This window comes from Lacerta agilis, chromosome 8, assembly GCF_009819535.1.
Source record: "Lacerta agilis isolate rLacAgi1 chromosome 8, rLacAgi1.pri, whole genome shotgun sequence".
Taxonomy (NCBI): Eukaryota; Metazoa; Chordata; class Lepidosauria; order Squamata; family Lacertidae; genus Lacerta; species Lacerta agilis.
The window spans coordinates 55,273,583-55,295,869 of NC_046319.1; the positions used below are offsets into that span (position 1 = coordinate 55,273,583).

The following is a 22,287-nucleotide window of genomic DNA, read 5'->3' on the forward strand; positions in this document are numbered from 1 at the left end:
GTTGATACCCACATACAGATTTTCAGTTGTGCAATCGCTTGCTCAATAGCTATACCTTGGGAGTAAATTCCCATTTATTTGGGAGAACTTTGCCTGGAGTGCAGAAATAAGGAAGCAGGTCTAGTAACTTTCCCTTGATGTAAGCGACTTACCAGTATCCTCTCCATTCAGTTTTGTATGACTTCACACAAAACTACTGGTTTTTTCATTGTTAAAAAGGAAAGAAAAATGGATCTCTTCCTCTTAAGTATTACACAAAACGTCCAAAGTTCTTTGGTACCTGTTTATTTTAGCTGGAAGAAAAGAGGGGCCAAGCTCCCAACAGCTTTTGTTCTTCTGCTTAATGGGCACACCAGACTGTTTTTTGTTTCCATATTCTGTAGCTGCAGGGCTAGTGATGGTTTTGAAGTAGTGATAATGCTAAGATTCTAGTGAAGCATTCTGTAGGAGAAGATTTCACAGTTGAATCCATTTAATATTCCAGAGCTCCACTCACACATTTGGGTTTCAAAAAGGGGGGGGGGGGCTAGACCTCAGTTAGGTGATTGAGCACACCTCTGTCCTTGCCCCTGACAACTTAACTAAAATGTTGTCTTGTTTTGGAGCATCACTTAATGGAGGCAATTAAGAACCTGCAAAGGAGTGACTAAGGGCATGCCAGTGGCCCACTGTTACCTGAGCTAATTTTTTAAATTGTATTTTATTAAAATTCTATGAACAGTGAATAAAGGCACACATGAAAACTGGGAGAATCTTTTCTGTGATTTGCCCTCCTGCTTTTGAGTACATAATGTAGAATTCTTCTACTTGGTAACATGTTGCCTGGTCACCACTGGTTACTAGAAACTGCCCCCTCCCCTGGAGACCAGTTGTTAACTCAGAGCCCCAGATTTGCAAACAAACTTTTGGACATGGTTTATTCTGTATTGATTGGATTTTGGTCAGTTCTTAGGCCTAGTACATCTGGACCAGAAGCCACCTTTGTTTTGCAAAGCTCTGCTGTTTTTATCATCTTAACATTGATTAAGATCCAGTAAATGAAGACAGAACCTCAGTCAGTAGATTTGTCTGTATTGTGTGACTGTAGTCTTTGTTTTTGGAAGGAGATTCTACCTCTTGCTGTGTACATTTTCCTTTCCTTAAGGCTGTCAGACGGTAAGGTGTGAAATAACTCTAGCTGGCTGTTACTTTTGCTTCTGCCATGTGAAATCTATTTGAGGGCTAGCTCATAGTTACTCAATGGTCTGGTCTGGGCTGTTATTTAAGGCTTCATAAACCATGGTTGATGAAACAAAGGTCAAGGCTGAGCCCTCCTGCCTTCTCATGCTGACTTTGGTGCAAAGATGCTAGCTTGTATTGAGCCAGAGTATCCTGTTGTGTTTGAAATGGGCAGCTCTGGCTTAATATATGTTAACAAATCAGGAATCCTGGCTTATTTTTTCTAGTTTATCAGATACTAAACCAGAGTTCCCTAGTTACAATGTAATAAGAAGCCTTCAAATTAATGCCACACACTCAGCCTCATAAACCATGAATGACCATCTGTCAAGCCAAGGAATAAAAATACAATTGATTGCTTCTTAGAAACACCTTTACTTCACAAGTTTGTGGACTGAGCTCTGCCAGTGAAAACACATTCTGGCCTCAGTTCTAGCAAACACAAGCTTAGTTTGAAAGCGGAAGGGAAGAGTTGAGAACTGAATGTTCATTAGACAAAACTATGAAGAGTAAGTTGGTGACAATTTGAGCCAAAAAAGGTTTTGGTCAGATAGGATCTGTGCAAGGGAGCCAGTAATGAAGTTACTGTGTTTGTGGCACTGAACTTTTTGTATACTCCTGTGAACATCCATCTATGTATACTTAAAAAAAAAACAACACACCAAAAAAAACCCCAACAATCTGTAATTCTGGAACATTTGATTTTTTCAAATTTCATTTTCTAAAGTTTGAGATTCCTCACTTGCCCCCCCCCCCCAAAGTGGTTTTTTGATTTGTATGTGTTAGTAGACAGTTTACTAAAATATAGCAACCTTTGTGAATTCCTCTAAAAGCCTGGTTTGAACAATACATTTTTTCATGTTAAATCTGTGCCTCTAGATAGTCCACACTCAATTTCTTAAAATGTTTCTACCTTTGTGTTCTTTTCCTTACCTAGCTTGTAAGAGTTCTATAGTAGTTGGACCATGATACCTGATAAAGTCTCATGTAAAAATAAAAAAGTATTACAACTAACAAAATTGTAAGTTTTTCTGGTGGTTCTTCACATAGCTGCAGGTGGGTTTGCATTCATTTTTGCAGAACATCTTGCTTAGCACTCCACAGGTGAATTTTTTGCTGTCATATGTTGGAAAGGCACAGGTGAGGAAACTGAAGAGTAGATGTATAGTCTAGGCTTGGTTGCTACCCATGAGAAATCTCATCCCCATGGAGACTACAGAAGAGAATCACAGCAAGCGTGTTTATATGCAGGCTTCAGTGTCTTCTGTGAACAGCAGCAGTTACACTAATTCCTTCCCTCTTGCATCAAGTTTACATAATTGAATCCCCAGTGCTAAATTGACAAATAGATGCTTTGCATTCCATACTCTTTAAATTAGGATGTTTTCCTACTATAGTGCAGGCTATATGTCTCTGTACAACTTCAGGACCTGGTAGCATTGAGACTTCGTAGGTTGATGGACTGTGTTTTGTTGTCTGTGATTTGTTCCTTGACTTATAAGAAGAAGAGGAGTTTGGATTTGATATCCCGCTTTAGCACTCCTCGAAGGAGTCTCAAAGCGGCTAACATTCTCCTTTCCCTTCCTCCCCCACAACAAACACCCTGTGAGGTGAGTGGGGCTGAGAGACTTCAAAGAAGTGTGACTAGCCCAAGGTGACCCAGCAGCTGCATGTGGAGGAGCGGAGACGCGAACCCGGTTCACCACATTAGGAGTCTACCACTCTTAACCACTGCACCACACTGAACTCTGTTTTTATTTGCTTTTGCACTAATGATTTACTGGTTTATGCTACATTTTTGTTTTAATTATGTGTATTGTTTTAGGTTGTACGCCACTTAAGGGATTTTTAAAGTGCTAAGTGGCTTCTAAATAATATGGACACTGAGTGTGGGACTCTGCCTTACTCCCTGCCTTGGAAGTAGGCTTTGAGACAGAAAGATGCATATGCATATGCAGCCTCCATCATACAGCATGGGTTTCTTGTATTGGAGCTGCTTGTTGGAAATCTTCCTTTCAGCATTGAAAACCAGTCATTCTTTAAGGTTAGAAGGGAAAGACCCACACAGTTCTGTTTCTGCAACAGGTGGACATGAGATTAGGCTTCTTTCAGCCTTTCTGAAATTTATATTTGGAATTCCCATGTTGTGAGGACTAACATAATTTTCACATGTAATAAGTTTTGTAATTTGATGTGAATGCTGGGTAGCCCTTTCCAGGACAAAACTCATCTGTATTAACCATGCAGAATAGTGTGGAGAAGGATACTGTTTGAATGTTTAACTGGAATATGTAACCAGGCTACAAAAAATCCTTTCCTTGGTGCATTGTCTTAGCTGATATACGTCATAACCTTGGTAAGGATCAACACTGAAGTGAGCAGGTTAGAATTTCCTGGTATTTGTTTTATACTGTGCGTCACGGAACAATTTGCCTTGTGAAAATGTGAACTGGACTGCTCTTGGCTTTCAAGTTCCTTTTGGCACAACTTGTGTGCATGTGGTTGAGGCAAACAGAGCACTTTATGAAACTTTCAGCTCACATGTTTGAGTTGAAACCGAATCTTCCACAAGCAGTTTATGAAAGGTAAAAGATTTTTATGGATAGCATTTGTTTCTTGATATGTATTAAGGGTCATATTTGCCATACTTAAGGACTAGTTCAAACTAAGTTGTGATAATTGCTTGAATCTGTATGCAGGGGAAGTATTGCTGTGTGTGATTTGGAAGCCCTAGGATTGCAATCACAGACAAGGTAAAAGGATCAGATAGTAATATGAGCACTGGCCTTGATTAATCGGAATGAGCATACAGATCACAGGAATGTTGTTTCACTGCATTAATATATAGTGTTCACTATGTCTAAAGCAATTTCAGATACTTGTTTGCTGTTTGAAATCTTAATGCTGTAGGTGTTTTGATGCTTCTGTACATATAATCTGCACAGCTGTCTCTAAGCATGAATATTTCCCCCTCTCTTAGGTTTTCCATTCGAATCCACGTCACACATTTATGGCGATTCTGAGTGTCAGGGCAGATTTCTGCCGGGCCCAGCACAGCACCCTGGCTGACAAGTGAGCTGGGGGCCAGGGTCCTACGTGCCATAACGAGACTTTGCCTTGAAGACTCCAGACACCGAGACATAAGCCTCAAATATATGGGGATATTTTCTGCACATTGGACACCTTTTCCTCTTGGTGACGCTAGAGAAGCAAAGCTTGGCCAAACACAAGTGGAAAGAAGATCTGCCCTTAAATTTTCTTTGTGCCTCACCAGTGCCTAAATGTAATAAAGGCTGCCTATTTTGTGCATGTAGGGCAGAGTCTTGAGGAGAACCGCCTGTAGTAATTGAGGCTGAAGTTGAAGTGCAGCACGTTTAAGCAAACCTGCTTTTCTTGAAGTGAAGAATCATCTTACAGAACTTAACAAGGAAAGCTCTGACCTATTCCCAGACACTTTAGTGATTTTTTTAAATGTTTTCTGCTGTGAAACGTTGCAAGGTTTGATTTTTTTTTTTTTTTGGCCCCATCACTCCTCCTGCCACTATGAACCGTCCTGCTCCAGTGGAGATTACTTATGAGAGTATGCGCTTCCTAATTACCCACAACCCAACCAATGCAACCCTCAACAAATTCACAGAGGTAAGGAGGCTATCTGTATTGTATGTTTGAACAGGCATGCAAAAGAGTGCACGAAAGATGCAGGCCAATGTAGTAGTTTACCTAGATGAGTGGTTTTTGAATTTTCTTCCTGGAAGCCTAGTGGAGGTGGGAAGCTTATCAAGGACTCTTCAGTGAAAAGATCAGTAATGTTAGACAACTGTATCCTGCAGTTATTGAGACCAGATTCCAACAGATGATAGCTAAAAGGTAACTTGCCCAATATTGCCAAACTCCCCTGGCAATATACAGACATAGAAATTGCTGGGTGAGTTCTAAGGTAAGTTCTCGATTAATGTGGGACTAAAGTAGGGCCTAGTAGAGAAATTCTCTAGAATGCTTATCCAAAACCTTCAGTCCCAAGATTTCTGGAGTGTAAAGCTGCAGTGACTCATACCTTGCATGGCCTACTTCTTTCTGGAATCCCCATGCACTAGGTCTGCTTGCTAGTCTTTCTCCCCTTTCACCTCTGTTCCTGTAGGGTTCCCTCCAAGAAAAGGCACTCGTGCAAGCAGACCACCTTGCTTGGAGCCCACAACATTATGCGGGTTGAAACAAGTTAACACATGAAGTATGAAATATGAAAGCAGGGAAGGCCAGAATATAAATACAGTGTTCACACCTAGACCAGGGATAGTCCGGCCATTGATACGCCATGTCTGTAACTTTGTTACCTCAGTCAACAAAGCAACAGGGTCAGCAGGAATCATGAGAGAAACGATGACCGGCTTCGTGGTCTTTCATGATTGTTTACATAGCACAGACACAAACATTGTAATTCTCAGTATATCACCATGTTGAATATTATGAAACCGTTACCACGATGTGGACTTCAAACTGATACATCATCCAGCCCTAGGAAGGCACAAGACTGCACTTACAAAATTGACCTACAAAGTGTCCTCTCTCTTTTCATTCATCCTGTGATAGCCTCTACACCAGATACTGGTATTAATCAGTGAGACTTAATTGAGGAATCATTCAAATTCGGGGTAGCTAATCACCTGAGAGTTCTTCAGGGTGATGTCACAACTGGAGAATTTTGTTAAAAGTAAATTAAGGGATTTTGAATTTCAGCTTGTTTTTTTCATGTTTTGCAACTAAACCCGAGTTGTGTTTGTGTGCCTCAGAATTTCTACTTGTAATGCATTTCCAGGAAGCCAGAAAACAAGGCTCTCCTTTAGACCAGAAATGTCTGAGGCTACATAACCCAGACAACCACATGCTTCCATTTAAAGAAGACTGGGGTGCTAACTTTGCTGTTCCACTTTGCCTTTGTGTTCCTTTTTCTTGCTTGGGCCACTTTACAAGTAATACTTTTCAGTACTTACCTCTCCTCTAGCTTGAAAAGTGTTAAATTTGTTTTCTTTTATGCTACCATATGTTCTCTCTCTTGTTTTGAATAACTCGCTTCCAGTTTAAGGACAAGGGTGCTACTTAAACATACGGGATGGTGTCCAACTAAGTCTTACTTGGAGTGAACACACTTAAATCAATGGTCATGACTAACTTGGGTCCATTAATTTCTGTGGATTTACTCTGAGCAGAACTTAGTTGGATACAAACTAGTATGATTAATGTTGGATATCACCCACTATGCTTTAGATTATGTTTTAGATGATTTTGTGCTGCACATTAAAACTTTTTGAAATAAATACTATTATTCAAAGATTTTCAAAATATACAGATAACAACCATGGTAACAAATATTAACAATAAATGGATCCACAATACCACTGTTGCAATAGTGTGCAATGCAAAGTCAATTACATTAACCTAAAGAGTATCCAAAATTTGCACACTTAAACTTAACCAGTTGTCATGTGTTTCTGCACTGTTGTGCCAGATACAGTATATGTAGTTCTGCATTTTTAACTTTTACCTGGGACCTGTGTGATAATTCTAGCCATGGACCAAAAAGAAGCATTTGTGATTTATCAGGTTGATGTTACTAGTTAATCATCCTTTATCCCTTCATTGTCCAACTATGCCTTTCCTCTTTCCTTGATTTTCCTTTTAGTTAGGAACCATACTCCTTCAAGGTGCTGTGCATAAGTGCTTAATGTGAATTAAATAATGGAGAAAGGAACAGGCTTTGTGTAGCTCCCAAGGCCTTTAAGAGCTCTGTTCCAGCTGTTTTAAGAGAAGACGCTCGTTGACTTCTCAGTCTGTCACACCCATTGCTTCATTGTGGAGCCTTCCATTGGCAGGTCATCCTTTCTGCTTAACCTCCTTTACACCCTGCTGTTTCTGGACAGTTGAAGTATGTGCAGCCGTAATTCAAGGAAGAGATAGTTTTCCTTGGAAGGCTGCCCCTGGCTGTCACCTGTCACCAGTTATTCATAAAGCTTTGCATACCTCTGGAAGCAAAGGTATTTTTTTCACTTGGTCTGAAAAGTTTATTTGACTTTGTTTGTTCTAAAAGGAGCTGAAGAAGTATGGAGTGACAACCTTGGTGCGTGTCTGTGATGCTACCTATGATAAAGCACCAGTTGAAAAAGAAGGAATTCAAGTTCTGGTGAGTATAAAGTTCTGAGAGGGAATTATGATTCAGCAGAAAATGGTGCGTTTTTTTGAACTGCCTAGTGGTCTTGCTTCTCAGTGAGATGGCACTGTCTGGGCTAGCCTGCAGCTGTGGAACTGTGCAGCAGTTGGGCATGATTTCTGGGTCACTGAGCAATCTACAGTCCTGCCATATCAGGTGCATTCAAGTATTTGGTTAATCAGTTTGGGGGATTGAGTTCCAATGTCTCTGTGTTTCTTTAAAGATAGATGTTTGTGAGTGTTAACTAGATAAACCTTGCCAGTGGGGATAGCCATCTGCCTTCAGCTTTAAAGCCAGGAACAAGTGTGTGTGTGCATGAGAAAGTGAGTGCCACGGCATAGCACTATGTTTCTTGGCTGGAAAATGATTTTGTCCTGGGAGAAGGAGAGAGAGAGAGAGAGAGAGAGAGAGAGAGAGAGAGAGAGAGAGAGAGTGTAAATTCCTGTAGTTCAGGGCTGGGGGAGCTACAGAGGCAGCAAAGTAAGCCTCCTTTGGTGCCTTCACTATCACCAGCTTGTTTCCTTGACTTAAGCTATGTAGTATAGCAGGGAGCCAAGTGGGCTCCAATAAGCAGGAGAGGGCATTCAGGAGCAATTGTGTCAATGGCCCGCACCATTTGGATGTTCCAGATGTTGGCAAGGAGTTTGATTGGAGCACCAGTCATATCAGCCAGAAACTCTCCCGAGCTGTCTGGAAACCCACTGGGTCCATCAGGCCGCTGCCTGTGCAGAGGGGGAAAGGTGCTGAAAGACTAAATCTCAGCAGCAAGTGATCTGACCTTGACAAGGGACTGATGCAAATATCTCCCATTTTCAGATTATCGTCTTCCTATCCAATTGAGAAAAAAGGTCCAGAGTGTTACCTGTCACATGCATTGGTCCGGTGACATGTTGAGACAGTCCCATGGTTGTCTTGGCAGCCATGAAATCCTGAGCCACCCCAGAGCCAGGCAATTTAGCATAGATGTTGAAGTCTTCCCCAACCCCCGAACCAGCAGTCTGGGAGTCCTCAACACCACCTCTGATACCAGTTCTTTTGGCTCAGACAGAGAAACGGCTAGGGCAGCAAGGTGGGCAGAATCCCAGATCTGTCCCAGTTGCCCAATGCCAGGAACCCACACTCTGGACCCCCCTCCAACTCAAGAGAGTCTGGAGAAAGAGAGAGATGGAGTCTCTGTTGGCTACAGTAACTCCCCTTCTCTGACCCTCAAGTCTGCCCTATTGCTTCACTGGTGGGTGCAGCTTGTGGGTGCAGCTTGGTGAGACCAGCTCCTTCCTGCTCACCCACCCAAGTATTAGTGATACAAACCAGATTGGCCACCTCATCCATAATCAGATCATGGGTGAGGGAGATCTTATTTAGAGCTGACCTGGCATTCAACAATAGCAGCTGCAGACCTGAGGGCTGGCTGATAGGACAACCACAATTCCCCAGATTGGCATCATCATTAATTGGCAGATGGCACCGTCATTAACTGTCTGTGTCATGTGCTCCTTACCCAGTCACACGTGGTTAAAACATTTTAAAATTCTTTAAACAATTAGGACAATAATAACAGCAACAGAATCCACCAACAACCACCCCCTAAACAATACCCCAACCCAAGTTTCTGTTCATCTACCTCAGCTTTTGTGACTGGAGTCAGTCAGGGCCAGACCCTCCCAGGCCAGGTGGCAAAAGCCTGCAAGGGAGCAGGTCCTCCAGAAGTCACAGCCAAGATCATCTCTCATGTCAAGCAATGCCTGGAAAATAATCTCTGCTGCAGCATGAAAAGGTAGTGATGAGAGAGATCTGTGTGGCCTGATACTCAGACTACTCTCTCCTAGAGGTCAACAACATCATCTTGTGACTGTAGGCCAGCCCTTCCTCTTGCCCTTGTTTTCTCTCTGGGTTTTACTATTAATTGCAGTAAACTCAAAGCAGCAAATCCTACAGTAAAAAGCACGTGCTTCCTATCTAGTGTGACAGAAGGATTGCCACTTATGGTGTCCTTGATCTGAGCAATTGCAACAAATAGTTTGCTATGTATACATCATTCCCCCACCCTTGCCTCCACTCCCTGCAGCAGTAGTTCAGTCCATTCTGAGCGGACTATCTCTGAACCAGTTCCACAGGATAAGGAACTACCCAGATCTTTCCGATGCCTTGACTTACCTCTAGGCTCTTACCGGTAATTTGCCAGCAAAACCTGAAAAAACTGTTAGAAGAAAATGGAAATAAAAAAAAAGCTGTCCACCAAGATGTTCTAGTCTCCCAACATTTGTGTCACAACCATCCTGTGAGATAGGTTTGGCTGAGGGATAGCTACACTACCTGAAAGGATGGTTATAAAGATAAAATGTTTGTCCAGACTTTGCTTCTAGGGATGTTTAAGAGATGGGACACACAAAGCAATTGCTTATTCTGCCCTAACAAATGGTAATACGTCATCAGAATTCAACATAAGCTGATTGAACTGGTAGTGTTCAATACATTTAATGCAGGAAAAGGCAAGGGAGGTGGGGTGGATAATGCTGGCATTGTTCCATGCCAGCTGCTGACACTTCACAGGTTCATGTGTCTGATTTTAAAAATAGCTTGTCTGAACAGCAGACATGGCTTAGGAAAGACAAGGTTGAATTATATTCTGAAAATGTTTCTGCATTATAATGCCTGCAGAAAAGCAGGTGTACTTTTGAAAAACAGTAGACTTTTCTGAGGCTGCTGTGAGATCAGGATTGGCCCAAAATGCATGTTTGCTGTCATTAGGTAGTGAGCGATAACAAGCTGAGAGCAGAGTATAAGCTGAATGATTTGGTTGAACAAGCTGAAGTTGGATCTAGGAGACTCATTGTGTGGCCTTTGGCAAATCCTTCTGGCTCACCATCAGTTCCCTCATATGTAAAATTAGGATAATTGGGGCCAGCTTCACAGGCTTGTTGTGAAGGCAAATAAACATGAAACAATGTAGCACAATATACCGGTAAATATTACTGCCAGTAGCAATGAATGGCAGTGTCTATGCTTCTAGACTCTGTTAGGGGTTGTTAATCTAAAGGGTTGATCTTTTGAGTTGTGGAATTTCCTCAGCGCCACTTGGCTTGTTAAAAGAAGCACTCAGTGTTTTCCTGGATGAGGCCATGCTTAATCAAATTTAGCAGAATGTCTGCTGGGGGAACTTTTCATTTCAGTGATTTCACCACTGAACGTCAGTTCTTATACTTCCTTTCATCTGCCCATTAGAAGTCCCCCTGGTGCTGGCATCTGGCCTGATAAGCTGCTGCAGTGGCAGCCTTGTTTAGCTGTTAACCTGTGAAAAACCCCAGGCTTTGCAGTCTGAGCATTGGTAGTCTTATTGTGGGGCTTGAGGTCTATTCTGGGAACTGTGATCAGTGGCTGACAGTTTCATGCTGATAACGTGGTGTTCTGTTGAGCAGGCATCTCGGCAGAAGAGATACAATGAAGGATTTGCTCTTTCCTTTCAGCTCTCAATGAATCTTTCCTTAGGGTGCTCAAAGGAAGACAAGTTTTATCTTTCTGCCCTATTTGGGGTCATATCTTTTGTCTATGGCCTTGGCTGCTCCAAGCCTGCCACCTCTTAAGTTTCCTGTTTTCTAAGATGACTCTACCCATTCTGTCTCTGCCCCTCCTGCTCAAAACACCTTTGTAGGGTGTTCTTCTTCCCCTTCCCCCCAAATCCTGAAAAGACACCTTTGCATTAAACATTTGGCTTAACCTGTTTGGTCCTCATCTCCAGCTTGAAACAGAACCTAAGCATTTGCTCGTATGGATTACTCCTCCTTCCTCTTTTTTAAAAAAAATGTTTTGGTTTCCATTTTCTAATAAACCAAAAGCAATAATGGCAACTATAAAAAGTAAGAGAAGAAATCAAAGCAAGAAAAGTGGGATATGAAGAGAGAGGAAGGAGCAGTAATAATATATAATAATTGTAATAGCATTATAATTCTGGGCAATTGTGCTTCATAAACATAATATCCAATAATGTTTTTTCATAGGAATCCATGAGAAGAAGGGGGCTGCCAATCATGTTCCTTAACTTACACTGCACTTAAACGGATAACATATTAAATATTTTGTTATGGCTAAAACAATAAAACTTAACTAATTACTAGAACTTGAAATGCTATTTTAGAGAGATAAGTTCAGTTTTGTTCCTGCAGTTCATGTAGTAATTAAAGCGGAAGATGTAGTTGCTACAAAATCAGGGTAGTGGTTTAACCTTCCATCTAATTAGCTGAGTTTACTTGCATACACTGAACTGACAGTTTGCTTGAAAGATTAATTGGTATACTGATACATTTTATTCAAAGTGGATTAGTCTGCAGAAAAATTCATGAAACTTCTCCCTTCGCAGCATTGCAAAAAATGGCCCGCTTTTTGTGTTTCCTTGGCAAAAGCTTTGATTAAGGCCCTGGTCATTGCTTACCTAGATTATTCCCTGCTCTCCATATTCCTCTGTTCACTGGTCCCCTCACATCTGTCCAGCAGTTTGGTGGAAAAATCATTTACCTCTTGTCTTGTCATTCTGATTATGTTGCTCTCCCCAAAATCCTTATGCGACTGACTGCTCTAAGATTCATCACAAGCTCTTCATGGCTCCCCTTCCCCCCAATTCTTTGCTCTTTTATGTTGATATACATTCCTGCTGGTTACCTTTGCTCTCCAACTCCCTCACCCATGTGAACATTGTCTCCTGTCCCTCAAAAGATACCAGCCTTTTCTCTTTACTGCCCTGTACTGTTTGGAACTACCTCATGGAGGTGTGCTTATGATCATCAAATCAGTCCTAAAAGCTCACCTTTTCCTTGAAGCTTTTGGCACAGCCCTTTCATTCCAACATTGTACTGTAACCCAGCCTAAACATGTGCAACTGAAACAACTGCATATTGCTTCCCTGTTTATCCCTGCCTCCCCTTCCATGTGTTTTATTTCCCCCTGTGCTGAATTTAAGATCATAAGCTTCTTGAGGCAGGAATCTTTCCTCATGTATTTTGTAAAGTGCTGTACACACTAAAGGTACTATAAATAATAATTTTAAAAATATAATATATGAACCAAATTAGCATCAAAACAGTGTATTGATGCCACAATAAAATGCAGACCATAAAATCTTACAACTGATATCCCTCCCAGATACCATATACAGTATTCATGGTATTGCTGTCATACACATGAAAGTGAGAGTGGCAATAACAAGAGGAAAAAGCATAAAGTGGTATAATTAGTTGTCAAATTTGTTTTGTTTATTGTAAAACAGATTTATATCACTCTTCATTTAGAAATTCAGACACAACACATGGAAAGTCAATTAAAATCTGATAAATACAGGTTGCAGGTACAACAATTTAGTGGAAGCAGTGTCCAGAGTGGGAGGGGGAAAAGGAAGGTGCAATGATTCAGGGAGACTTAAGTTGCATCTGCCCGAGAAATGGGATGGTTACGGGTCTTCCGAAAAGAAGTGGGGTGGCATTCCACCATGCTTTGAGTACTGAGAGGAAGTAACATGTTTTGTCTCCTTCTTCCAAAGGACTGGCCATTTGATGATGGAGCACCACCTCCAAGTGAAATTGTGGATGACTGGCTTAACCTTTTGAAAACAAAATTTCGTGAGGAACCTGGCTGCTGCGTTGCTGTACACTGTGTTGCAGGGCTTGGAAGGTAAACTTCCTGTTCTCTGATTGGAGAGGTTGATTTCAGGATTTCCTTTTTTCTTGCAGCTGAACCTGTGATTTGAGGTCTGTAGCACAACAAACCCAGCAGTATATTGAGACACATTTGGTTGTCTGCTAGGATGCTGACTCATTGGTTTCAAACACTGCTGTCGTCCTCCCCCAGCAGTTTTTTCAAGACTCCTAAATCAACAGGGATAGTTCTCATCTAACACCAACCCCATGCTGCATTGTAAAGCACTGCAATTAAATTTAAGTTTTTTACACCATGAAGAAGAATAGGCCCTTGGGTTTTTAAGAGGAGACCTTTTAAATCACTTAGTTTGGCTTAGGCACTCTTGAAGCAAGCTGCCCACAACTAGGACAGCTGCAAAGTAGTAAATGGGTAGATAGTTCCTTCCCTTGCATGCATGCTTATGCACAAGGTAAGAATTGTAATCTGCTGGTGCGTGCGGTGGCTCTTGATGATTTGATCTCTCCAGTGACCAGTCATTTTTAAGTTGCTTATGATAGCTGCTGGCACTCCCTTCTTAATTGCAATGGCATTCCTCAACATGATCAATATTGTGAAACAATGCACTTGCTAAAATTGGAGTGCCAGGAACTGCTGCCCTGAGCTACTTTGTGCCACTTGCCAGCAGGACTGTTAACATTTGGTCAATGGATCAGTTTATCAAAACATTTTGACCTTAAATATTCCCTTGGTTAATTGGAAAATCTTTAAAATAAATATTTTAAAGTATTTTTAAAAACTGCAGGTGGCAGGTACTTTAACACGTATCGCCCATCTAGTCTCAATTATAGTTGATAAACTTTTTAACTGAAATGTGCAAACAGTGTTGCTGTCCTATATTGGGCATCCATAAAGCTATTGATTTCATACTGCACCCAGTATTAAACAAAGCAGGCCAATATTGTTCTGTAGCTGAGAGAGGGAGAGAGAGAGGGAGAGGGAGAAGCAGTCTTGGGCCCATGGCTGCACTAATTGGATCTATTTTTGAGAGGTTTACTGGACCTAGTTTAAATTTGTATTGATTTCTCTTCTCCTTCCAGAGCCCCAGTTCTGGTTGCCCTAGCACTCATTGAATGTGGAATGAAGTATGAGGACGCTGTGCAGTTTATAAGACAGTAAGTGTTGCCCCTCTTCTCACTTTCTATAGCATTCTTTGCATTGAGCAATCTTCTGTCACAAGGTTGGTTAGCAGCTGCTGCTTCCTCATAGCATTGCTGAACTTGTGACATACAAAAATGTTTGAGGCCTAGGCACAGTCCCTCCTTCTGGGTGGTGATTAGACAGAATTAGCTAGGCTTGTGACTTGGGCCACTTGGATATAAAGTTCACCTAAGAACAAGCAAGCTACAGAACTCCCCTCCCCCTTTTTTTCTTTATTGGGGAACTGACCGAATCTTTTGGAATACAGAATAAGTGTAGCCCTATCTTGGCTGGCACTGCTGATCTTAGGCATTGCTTTGCTACAACCCAGCTAGTAGAAATCCGTCATTCCAAAGGAATCCAGAATGGAGGGGCTAGCAGGTAATGGAGCCCCCCTCCTTCTACTTTTAAAATAAGAGGCAGATAGCTTTTAGGCACACCATGCTTTTCTTTATTTTAATGAGACACTTTGCTCCACATGTTCTGTAGCCTGATGAGTTCACCTCAGAGCAGAGATAGGCATGTCAATACAGCCTGTGTTTATAATATTCCTTTGTGCTGAAAGGAGGAAGAAGGGGAGTGCATAAGCCTAAGGTACACTGGAGTGTGTTCCCATCTCAGCAAATCATAGATTTATCATGTCTGACACTGGTGAATGGCCCAAAGTCACATAATGAGTTTCATAAACTGAGTAGGATTTTGAACCTGAATATTATTATTTTTCCTCATGGATTAGAATTTGGCCGTCACTATTTAGGCTGGTTTCCCTTGATAGTGTAGGAGCAATATCTTTCCAACACCACTGGGTAACATGATAAGCCTGGGGCCATATGAGTTCCTTAAGGCTCAGTATAGGGTCTTGGGGGGGGGGGTGGAATCTCATCAGAATGAAAAATGCACCTGTGTATGGCAAGCAAGTTTGTGGACCTCCATCCCAGTGTTTAACGCATTTTTCAAAGACTGACACTAGCATGGGGAGGAGTTGCAGAGTGAGCCTTTCCTTTGTGGTTTGAGGGCTAACATTCCAGAAAAGAAAGAGTGACAGTAATGTAATAACTCTGTCTTAATTAACTAAAGCTTTGTTGATCAACCTATTAAACTGATCAAAGCTTGCAGTTTAATGATAATTTATAGATCCAGTTTCATCTGCACATGCACCTCATGTTTTCTTTCTCTTGGCTTCTGCCAAGCTTGAAATGAAGCAGAGGTACCATATAGGAAGTTAGGTGTGAGCTGTGCAGGCCTGGAGGTCTGTGCAGGTCTGTTAAGAATGTCAGACAAACTTGCTGGATGATGCCAGGATCCTATTATCATAGTGCCTCAACAGTTGCCTGTAGAAAACCAGCAAGCAGGATTCAAGCACCAGAGCAACTGGTATTCAGAAGCATTGCTGCCTCCAGCTGGAGAAATGCATTTAGTGTTTGTGCTTGAGATCTAATGTCTTGGATGTGCTTCTGTTTCAGGAAGAGGAGGGGAGCTTTCAATTCCAAACAACTGCTCTACCTTGAGAAATACCGACCGAAGATGCGATTACGCTTCAGAGATGCCAACGGCCACTGCATTATGCAGTAAGGGGGAGGCCCTCCATGAAGTCTTGACGCTATCATGGCTGTCTTTTTGGACTCGTGGAACCTGGAAATGTAATTCTGGAGTTGAACGACATATTTACCATAGCGGAGTGGGTGCTCCTCTGCCTTTGTCCCAATGATGATGATTGTGATAAAAAATAAAAGTAAAAGTAAACATTTCAGTGAAGGATTGTCTTCTCATGTTGCAGTCTGAACATCTGCCAAGAGACGAGCATTCTTTGAACCTTCTGTATTTTTAACTTTTTGGAGAGAGATAAATTAATAAAATCAATTCTATGTCTCAAGGAAAACCAGACTATCAGACTGTGCAGAAACCATTGGAGCAGGACAGCATCCCTCACTTAGGTCCTAGCCCAAATTTATTTTTTAGTTTTGTACTAGTTATTCCTCTTACTGGTGAAAGATGGCAGACAGAATTTAAGGAGCGCCTGTATAGCTAGTATGTGGTTGGCAGCCTTAATGCCAAGTGGGTGTTCCAAGAAGTGCTGTACAATGAGTTTGCAGCTGATAGGCATTTGGGGAGAGTTGCTTTTGGTAAACCTATCACAATGGGTGAAAGTCCTTTTCTTAACTGAACATCTTCAGTTATCATTCAGTTAACATGTAAACAGTCATTAGAAATGAGGGATGGCCTACTTTGTAACCCTTGGGACGCTGTTTGTAATTGAGGATCTGATCCCTCTAAAAAGAGTGATGTGTGGATGTCCAAATCACATGCATTAAGGCAGGAATTTCAGATGGGATCCTCTGTGCTGAAATGTTGCCCACCATTTGGCTGCAAATAGATGTCTCTAAATAATTTGGAAGTTAGCTTCCTGCCATTTGGGCAGAAAAACTGACGCAGCATAGGAAGAGAACAGGCATGTGTGTGTGTTTAAGGTTAAAACAACTCCTGTTATAAAGTCTGGATGGGAAGGCTGTGTGCTTCTTGTCTGAATGATCCTTGCTTCTCTGAAAGGAATAAACTTGAATGAAGTCTAGTTCTAATAGGGCTTTGGTGCCCATTGGCATCTCTTGATCTTGAGTTCTCAATGCCTGTATTTTTCCAGACTGGGCTCATGTATAGTTTACTGTAACCACTGATTGCCTTGTTTCTGACTTTTCATCAGGTTCTTAAGGGAGCCTTGCTGGTTGCACACAACCAATGCCTCATAGGCATATGCTGTATTCAGAGCGTAATAAATACAGAGAATGTGTCCTGAATTTTGGTCAGAAGAGCATTGCTTGTGCTTAGCCAGTTTTAGGTGACCTCTCTAGGAAATTGCTTTGGCTAGGCTGGGTCCACAGTTGCAGTGCCAACAGAACCCATGTCCCTTTCTTCCGTTTTAAAATTTCTTTGGCTACTTAAAATTTTGAATTAGCTTGCAATTTAGTCTCTTGCACAGTGTCAAAGGCTTTGGTAAGTCACTCTCAGCAGCTCTTTCAGTGGGTATAGACAAGGCCTTACAGACCTTCTAAACAGGGCACTATTTCTGCATTGTGTCTGATCACTTAACATTCCCCTTAAATATTTTGAGTGCAGAAAGTGGATCACAGTCTTTAAAGCTCCATACAGACTTAAATCAATCTAATTGTGATGGTACCATGCCAATAAGTTTAATTTGTGGGTGGCTTAATAGACTTAAGTCTGAAACTGTTGGCCACAAATGCCATCTTTCCTCTAAAATATGGCATGTATTTGGGGTGGGTGTTGGCATTATATTTAAAACATGCAAGTGATCATAGTGCCATGGACTGTGCGTTAAAAAAGAGTGCTTATCTGGAACAATGATTATAGGTTGGGAAATGTGGAAAATAACAGGTTGTTGAATTTTCCTCTTCTTCTTTCCCATTTTGCCCTCGTGCACATAAAGGCACAAATTGTCCTTGTAACTAGTCTCACTTCTACAACACGTGTAAGAGTTTTTTGCTTAAAAGCTACAACTTAAGATGTTGTAGCCAAATATAAAACAGCCCCAGACTTGTAGAACAAGTGGATTACTTTTGTTTTTCCTATGTATAGTTTTGTTTCCCCTTTTAATTTCACATCGATGTATTACAGTATATTAGCTTGTATTGCAACCTTAACAGAACTGAGAAGGTGGGGCGGTTAAGCGCACAGGGATGCACGTTCTGTCATAGAGTAGAAATGCTAGAGCTTCATTGTGAGTTGGGCTCACCAGGCACAAACATTTCTGGTTCAGCACTTGGAACACAGTGCAATAAAGTTCTTACTGTATAAAGTCTCCTCCCTGGTTCTCAGTGAATTTTGTTTACAACTACTAGCTCTGGTGGTATGTCAAGGCAAGTATTGAGGGTGGTGGTCCTGTGAATCGGATAGAGGGGGTTTGTATGCACCACTTTAGTAGAATAACCATGCCAAACTGGTACAAGATACTTTCTTCAGACAAATAGCTGTGTGTGTCAGGTATGCAGTCCAACAAAAATTGATCCAGGAATGAACACTTATGTTTTGCTGTGCCTCTTGGTCTCTGGGAAGCTAGGAATGAAATGCACTATGATCAACATCAGATTTTTCTCAGGTCCAAGCTTTGGCCTCATGCAGGGCTGTCAGGAGCAAGAGCCCAATGATCCCCTGTACTGACAGAACCAGTGTGATGTAGTGGGCAGACTTGAGTTTGGGGAGGCCAGGATTGATTCATATTGCCAAGTTATTCTGGTAATATGATGTTAAGATGATGGTTGTGATAAAGGACAGTCACATGAATGGTGCCCCTGGCGCCTTGCATGAAGAGCAGTGTGCAAATGTGATAATGGGCTGTGGAAGCATCTTTTTCCTGGATGTGGTGAGCTGTGGCCATCACATGCATCGACATCCACAAGACAATTGCCGTGCTAAAAATACAGTTGTTATCAGCTGGTAAGATTGCTCAGTAGAACAGTTGTTAAAAGTGAGATCCTTGGCTGGATTTCACTGCATATGCGATATAAAACCTGGCAATTCACTAATTACACTTGGGCCCAGCTCTGTTATTATGGGAAACTATGATTTCCTGCAATGTGAATGAGTTATGATGAATTTTGTACACTCCAACCCTTTTTGTGCACCAAAGGAGGAAATCGGAAGCATATACTTTAAAAAAAAACAGGATTTGAAACCACCATAGCTCAGTTGGTAGAGCATGAGATTCTTAATCTCAGGGTTGTGCACCACATTGGGTGTAAGATTCCTGCATTGCAGGGGGTTGGACTGATGACCCTCGTGGTCTCTTTCAACTAATTATGTGATTTGATCCAGGCTTGTTCTCACTGATTTGAGTTTAAGCCTGCTGCAATTTTGCAGTATGACTGTCATGGGGAACTATAGCTTGTTTAAAAAATGTAAGCAAATGCTTCTAAACTAATCACGTACAAATCATGAAGGAAATACACAGCCCCAAGTCTCTCTGCAACTTATCCAGGAAACCATGGTTTTACACTAGGTGAACATTAACTGATATTACAGATCGCTACCTCAATATCTGCTGCTTTCAGAAAACAACAACTGAGCTTTGAGAAGGTGGAGCCTTCCGACTCTATAAAGGCTGATTCATAGAAACTTATTTTTAGGTACCGGTAGATGAAATTCTGAAGTTGCTCCTTATCTTGGCTTAGAATACAATCAGTAAGCAGGAAGTACTGAAGTAGTTTGAGATTGGATCTCCTGCAAGGATTGGGAGAGGTATTTGCAAGCTTATTCAGTGCTGGAGCTTGCATGTGAGTACTCCTCATCAGCTTACAAGACTAGTAGTGTTCATCTAAATAGAAAATCCTTAAAGGGAGATGTTGAAGTTCCTTTTCCAAAGTATCAGCAATCTATTGTTTCCAATCATGCCCCCAGTCTACAAGATAATCATTTTTAAAAATTCATACATTTATGTGGGTATATTGACAAGTCAATAACCCAACTTTCATAAGAAAGCCATTGTTCTGCCATGGGCAGGGTTCTTTCTGGATCTGGAGTCAATAAGCATGCCGGTGGGTGAAAGAAAAGCAATGTTTTATTTGCATAAGGTCAACAAATAAACAGCAGGTATGCAAAACACAAACATACCAGACAGGAGCTACACAATCTCTTCAGCTGCCCGGAGCCACAGGTAGAGCAGCGAGAGAGACCCCGGCCATCAGTCTCACAGCATCGAGTACCTCAATCTATGAAGAAGCTCCTTGAGTTCCTCCAGCCTACAGCTTTTATAGCCAACTTTCATGTAATTGGGTAAATCTGGTTAACAGGTATTACTCATGGTCAGCCCAGGACCCTGGGTGCAACTAATGCAGAGCAGCTGAGAGTCTCCCACTCACTGCAACTGGGTATCCAATCAGCACTTACAACACAGGAGACCCAAGAAATTCCTGACAGGTGTGTGAAACACAAATTATACTATAACTCAGCAGATCTTAAACCAGGGATGTTAAAGGGAAATTACAATGGTCTTCTGCATTTCCTCTACAGCCATAGTAGCTATACATTCCACCATTTCTTTCCGTCTCTCTAATAACATGATACCCTATTGCTTATCAATATAATTGTGGGTTAACTCTGGAAAGAGACTGAGACTGCAGATCATAATGAACTGGATTTAAATACAGTACATTTGTAAAATACATGAAAAGCAGACTATCCCCCGAACAGGTTCCAGCTGGATAGTGGCAGTTCACCCTCCTCAGGTGTGGCCTGCAAGAAATCTTTTCTGACCCTGGGCTATCAGGGTTTATAGTGGTACTTAACTGCCTTCTCCACCCAGCAGTTTAAATTGTTTGATTTTTTTTTAAGGTGGGTCATTGCTTCAACACTGGCTTATAACACCTGGCATGCAAGTTTTCATTGAAAGGAATGGCTTCAATTGTCTATGCTTGGATAACTTACAGGTTAGGCTATTGCAGTGTGCTGGATGTTGGGACTGTCTTTGAAGATGGTTTGGAAACAACAGCTAGTGCAGAATATGGCTAGAACAAGAATAAATGAACATAAAACTGGTTCTGGTCTGGCTGCACTGGTTGCCAATTTGTTTTTAGAGCAATTTAAAGTGCTTTAGAGCCCTACGCGGTTCAGGACCGCTATACTGAAGAGAACTGCCTTTCCCCCATATGAACCTTGGACTCTTGAGATCAGCATCTGAAGGAAGGTGACAAGGAAAGTTTCCTCCCCAGAGCCAATTTGTCTTTGTACTGCCCCCCCCTCTTTTTACATGTTGGTTCTTGTGGGGTGGAGGCATCTTCACATACCTTTTAACTGCACTTTCTAGTAGTTTGTTTTGTTTTGTTTTTTTTAAAGAAGAAAAGTAACTCAAAGCAACTTACCAAATAAAAAGAACATACATGAAAACCAACTGAAAAACAGAGTCAAAGGTAAAAACATGTTTATATCTATAAAGACAGACCTAGGGCATCCCACCCACGGAAGGATGCTGCAGATAAGTAAAGGCCAATGGCTTGGTGGAGGAGGAACATTTTTGCCTGGGGCCTAAAAGACAGTAATGGTGCCAAGTGTGTCTCCCAGGGGAGAATGTTGTCTTAAGTTGAAAGCCACCCCCAAGAAAGCCCATTGTGAGTGTCAACACCCTCTGCAGCCCCCTTGTTAGGGAAAACGTGGTAAATGAAAAAGTTCACTTGTGTCAGGTGACTTTTCACCCCCTCTCTGATGTGACCTGTGAAAATGCAGCATTTAAGCGTTGATTTTTTAAAATGCTGAATTATTTATTAATAGTTGTTTTAAACTGTTTTTACTGATAATTTGCGCTCATCTCCCGGAGACGGGCGGGTGCCAACACGCACGTTAATACCGGTACTGTAATTTTGTGTTACTCTTTTTTGTAAACGGCTTTCGGAGGCAGGGAGGAATCCGCTCCGAAGGGGGGGAAGAACCCCCATTTTTAAACACTCCTCCTCGCCCTCCTCCTGCTTTTCTGTCAATTTTGCCCAGGCAGGCCCCGCCCACACAACTTAACAGCCAACGGCTTTTCCTTTTCAAACCCCAAGCCTCGCCTCCTCCTCTTTGTGACGTGCGTCTAGGAAAAGAATCTGCAAGTTTCCCGCTTGATCCAAGGTCACGTGGCGCAGTTTCCTATTTATCCCCGCCCCGTCTTCGTGTCGCACGCTGGCGTAGGCGGCGCTGCCGGTGGAGCACGAGGGTGCGTAAGAAGAAGCCAGCCCCCGGCTCGTCGTGTGGCAATCGTTAAGGGAGAAGCGCGTGCTTGTTGACTCTGCATTTCCCCTCCCCCGTCTCGTTTTTTTGAATCGTTTGTAAGGAAGGGAGAGGGGTGTTCTAGAATCGCCCTGGAATCTAGAAGGTGCTAGGAGGGAGAGACGGGTCAGCTCTGGAGGGAAATTGGGGTTATGAATATCTCCTCTTTAGGTTCCATCGAACCAAGCCAGGCTACCCTCTTCCCAGAACAATATATATTATTTTACTGACGCTGGAAGTCTGGGCAGCTTTAAAAAACAAAAGTAGATTAAACCTGCCTTTCTGGGCATGCT

General features: G+C 41.9%; 1 protein-coding gene across 1 annotated transcript in view; it reads left to right on the forward strand.

Annotated features, from left to right (window-relative positions):
• PTP4A2 (protein tyrosine phosphatase 4A2) overlaps window positions 1-18,058 on the forward strand; it is a 28,361-nt gene extending 10,303 nt beyond the window's left edge. Inside the window, exons 2-6 of the mRNA XM_033157649.1 lie at window positions 4,199-4,857; window positions 7,301-7,393; window positions 12,948-13,078; window positions 14,143-14,217; window positions 15,706-18,058. Of these exons, the coding sequence (XP_033013540.1) occupies window positions 4,762-4,857; window positions 7,301-7,393; window positions 12,948-13,078; window positions 14,143-14,217; window positions 15,706-15,814 (504 nt within the window). The 5' untranslated portion in view covers window positions 4,199-4,761 and the 3' untranslated portion in view covers window positions 15,815-18,058. The remainder of the gene's footprint in view (window positions 1-4,198; window positions 4,858-7,300; window positions 7,394-12,947; window positions 13,079-14,142; window positions 14,218-15,705) is intronic.
• The last annotated feature ends 4,229 nt before the right edge of the window (window positions 18,059-22,287 follow it).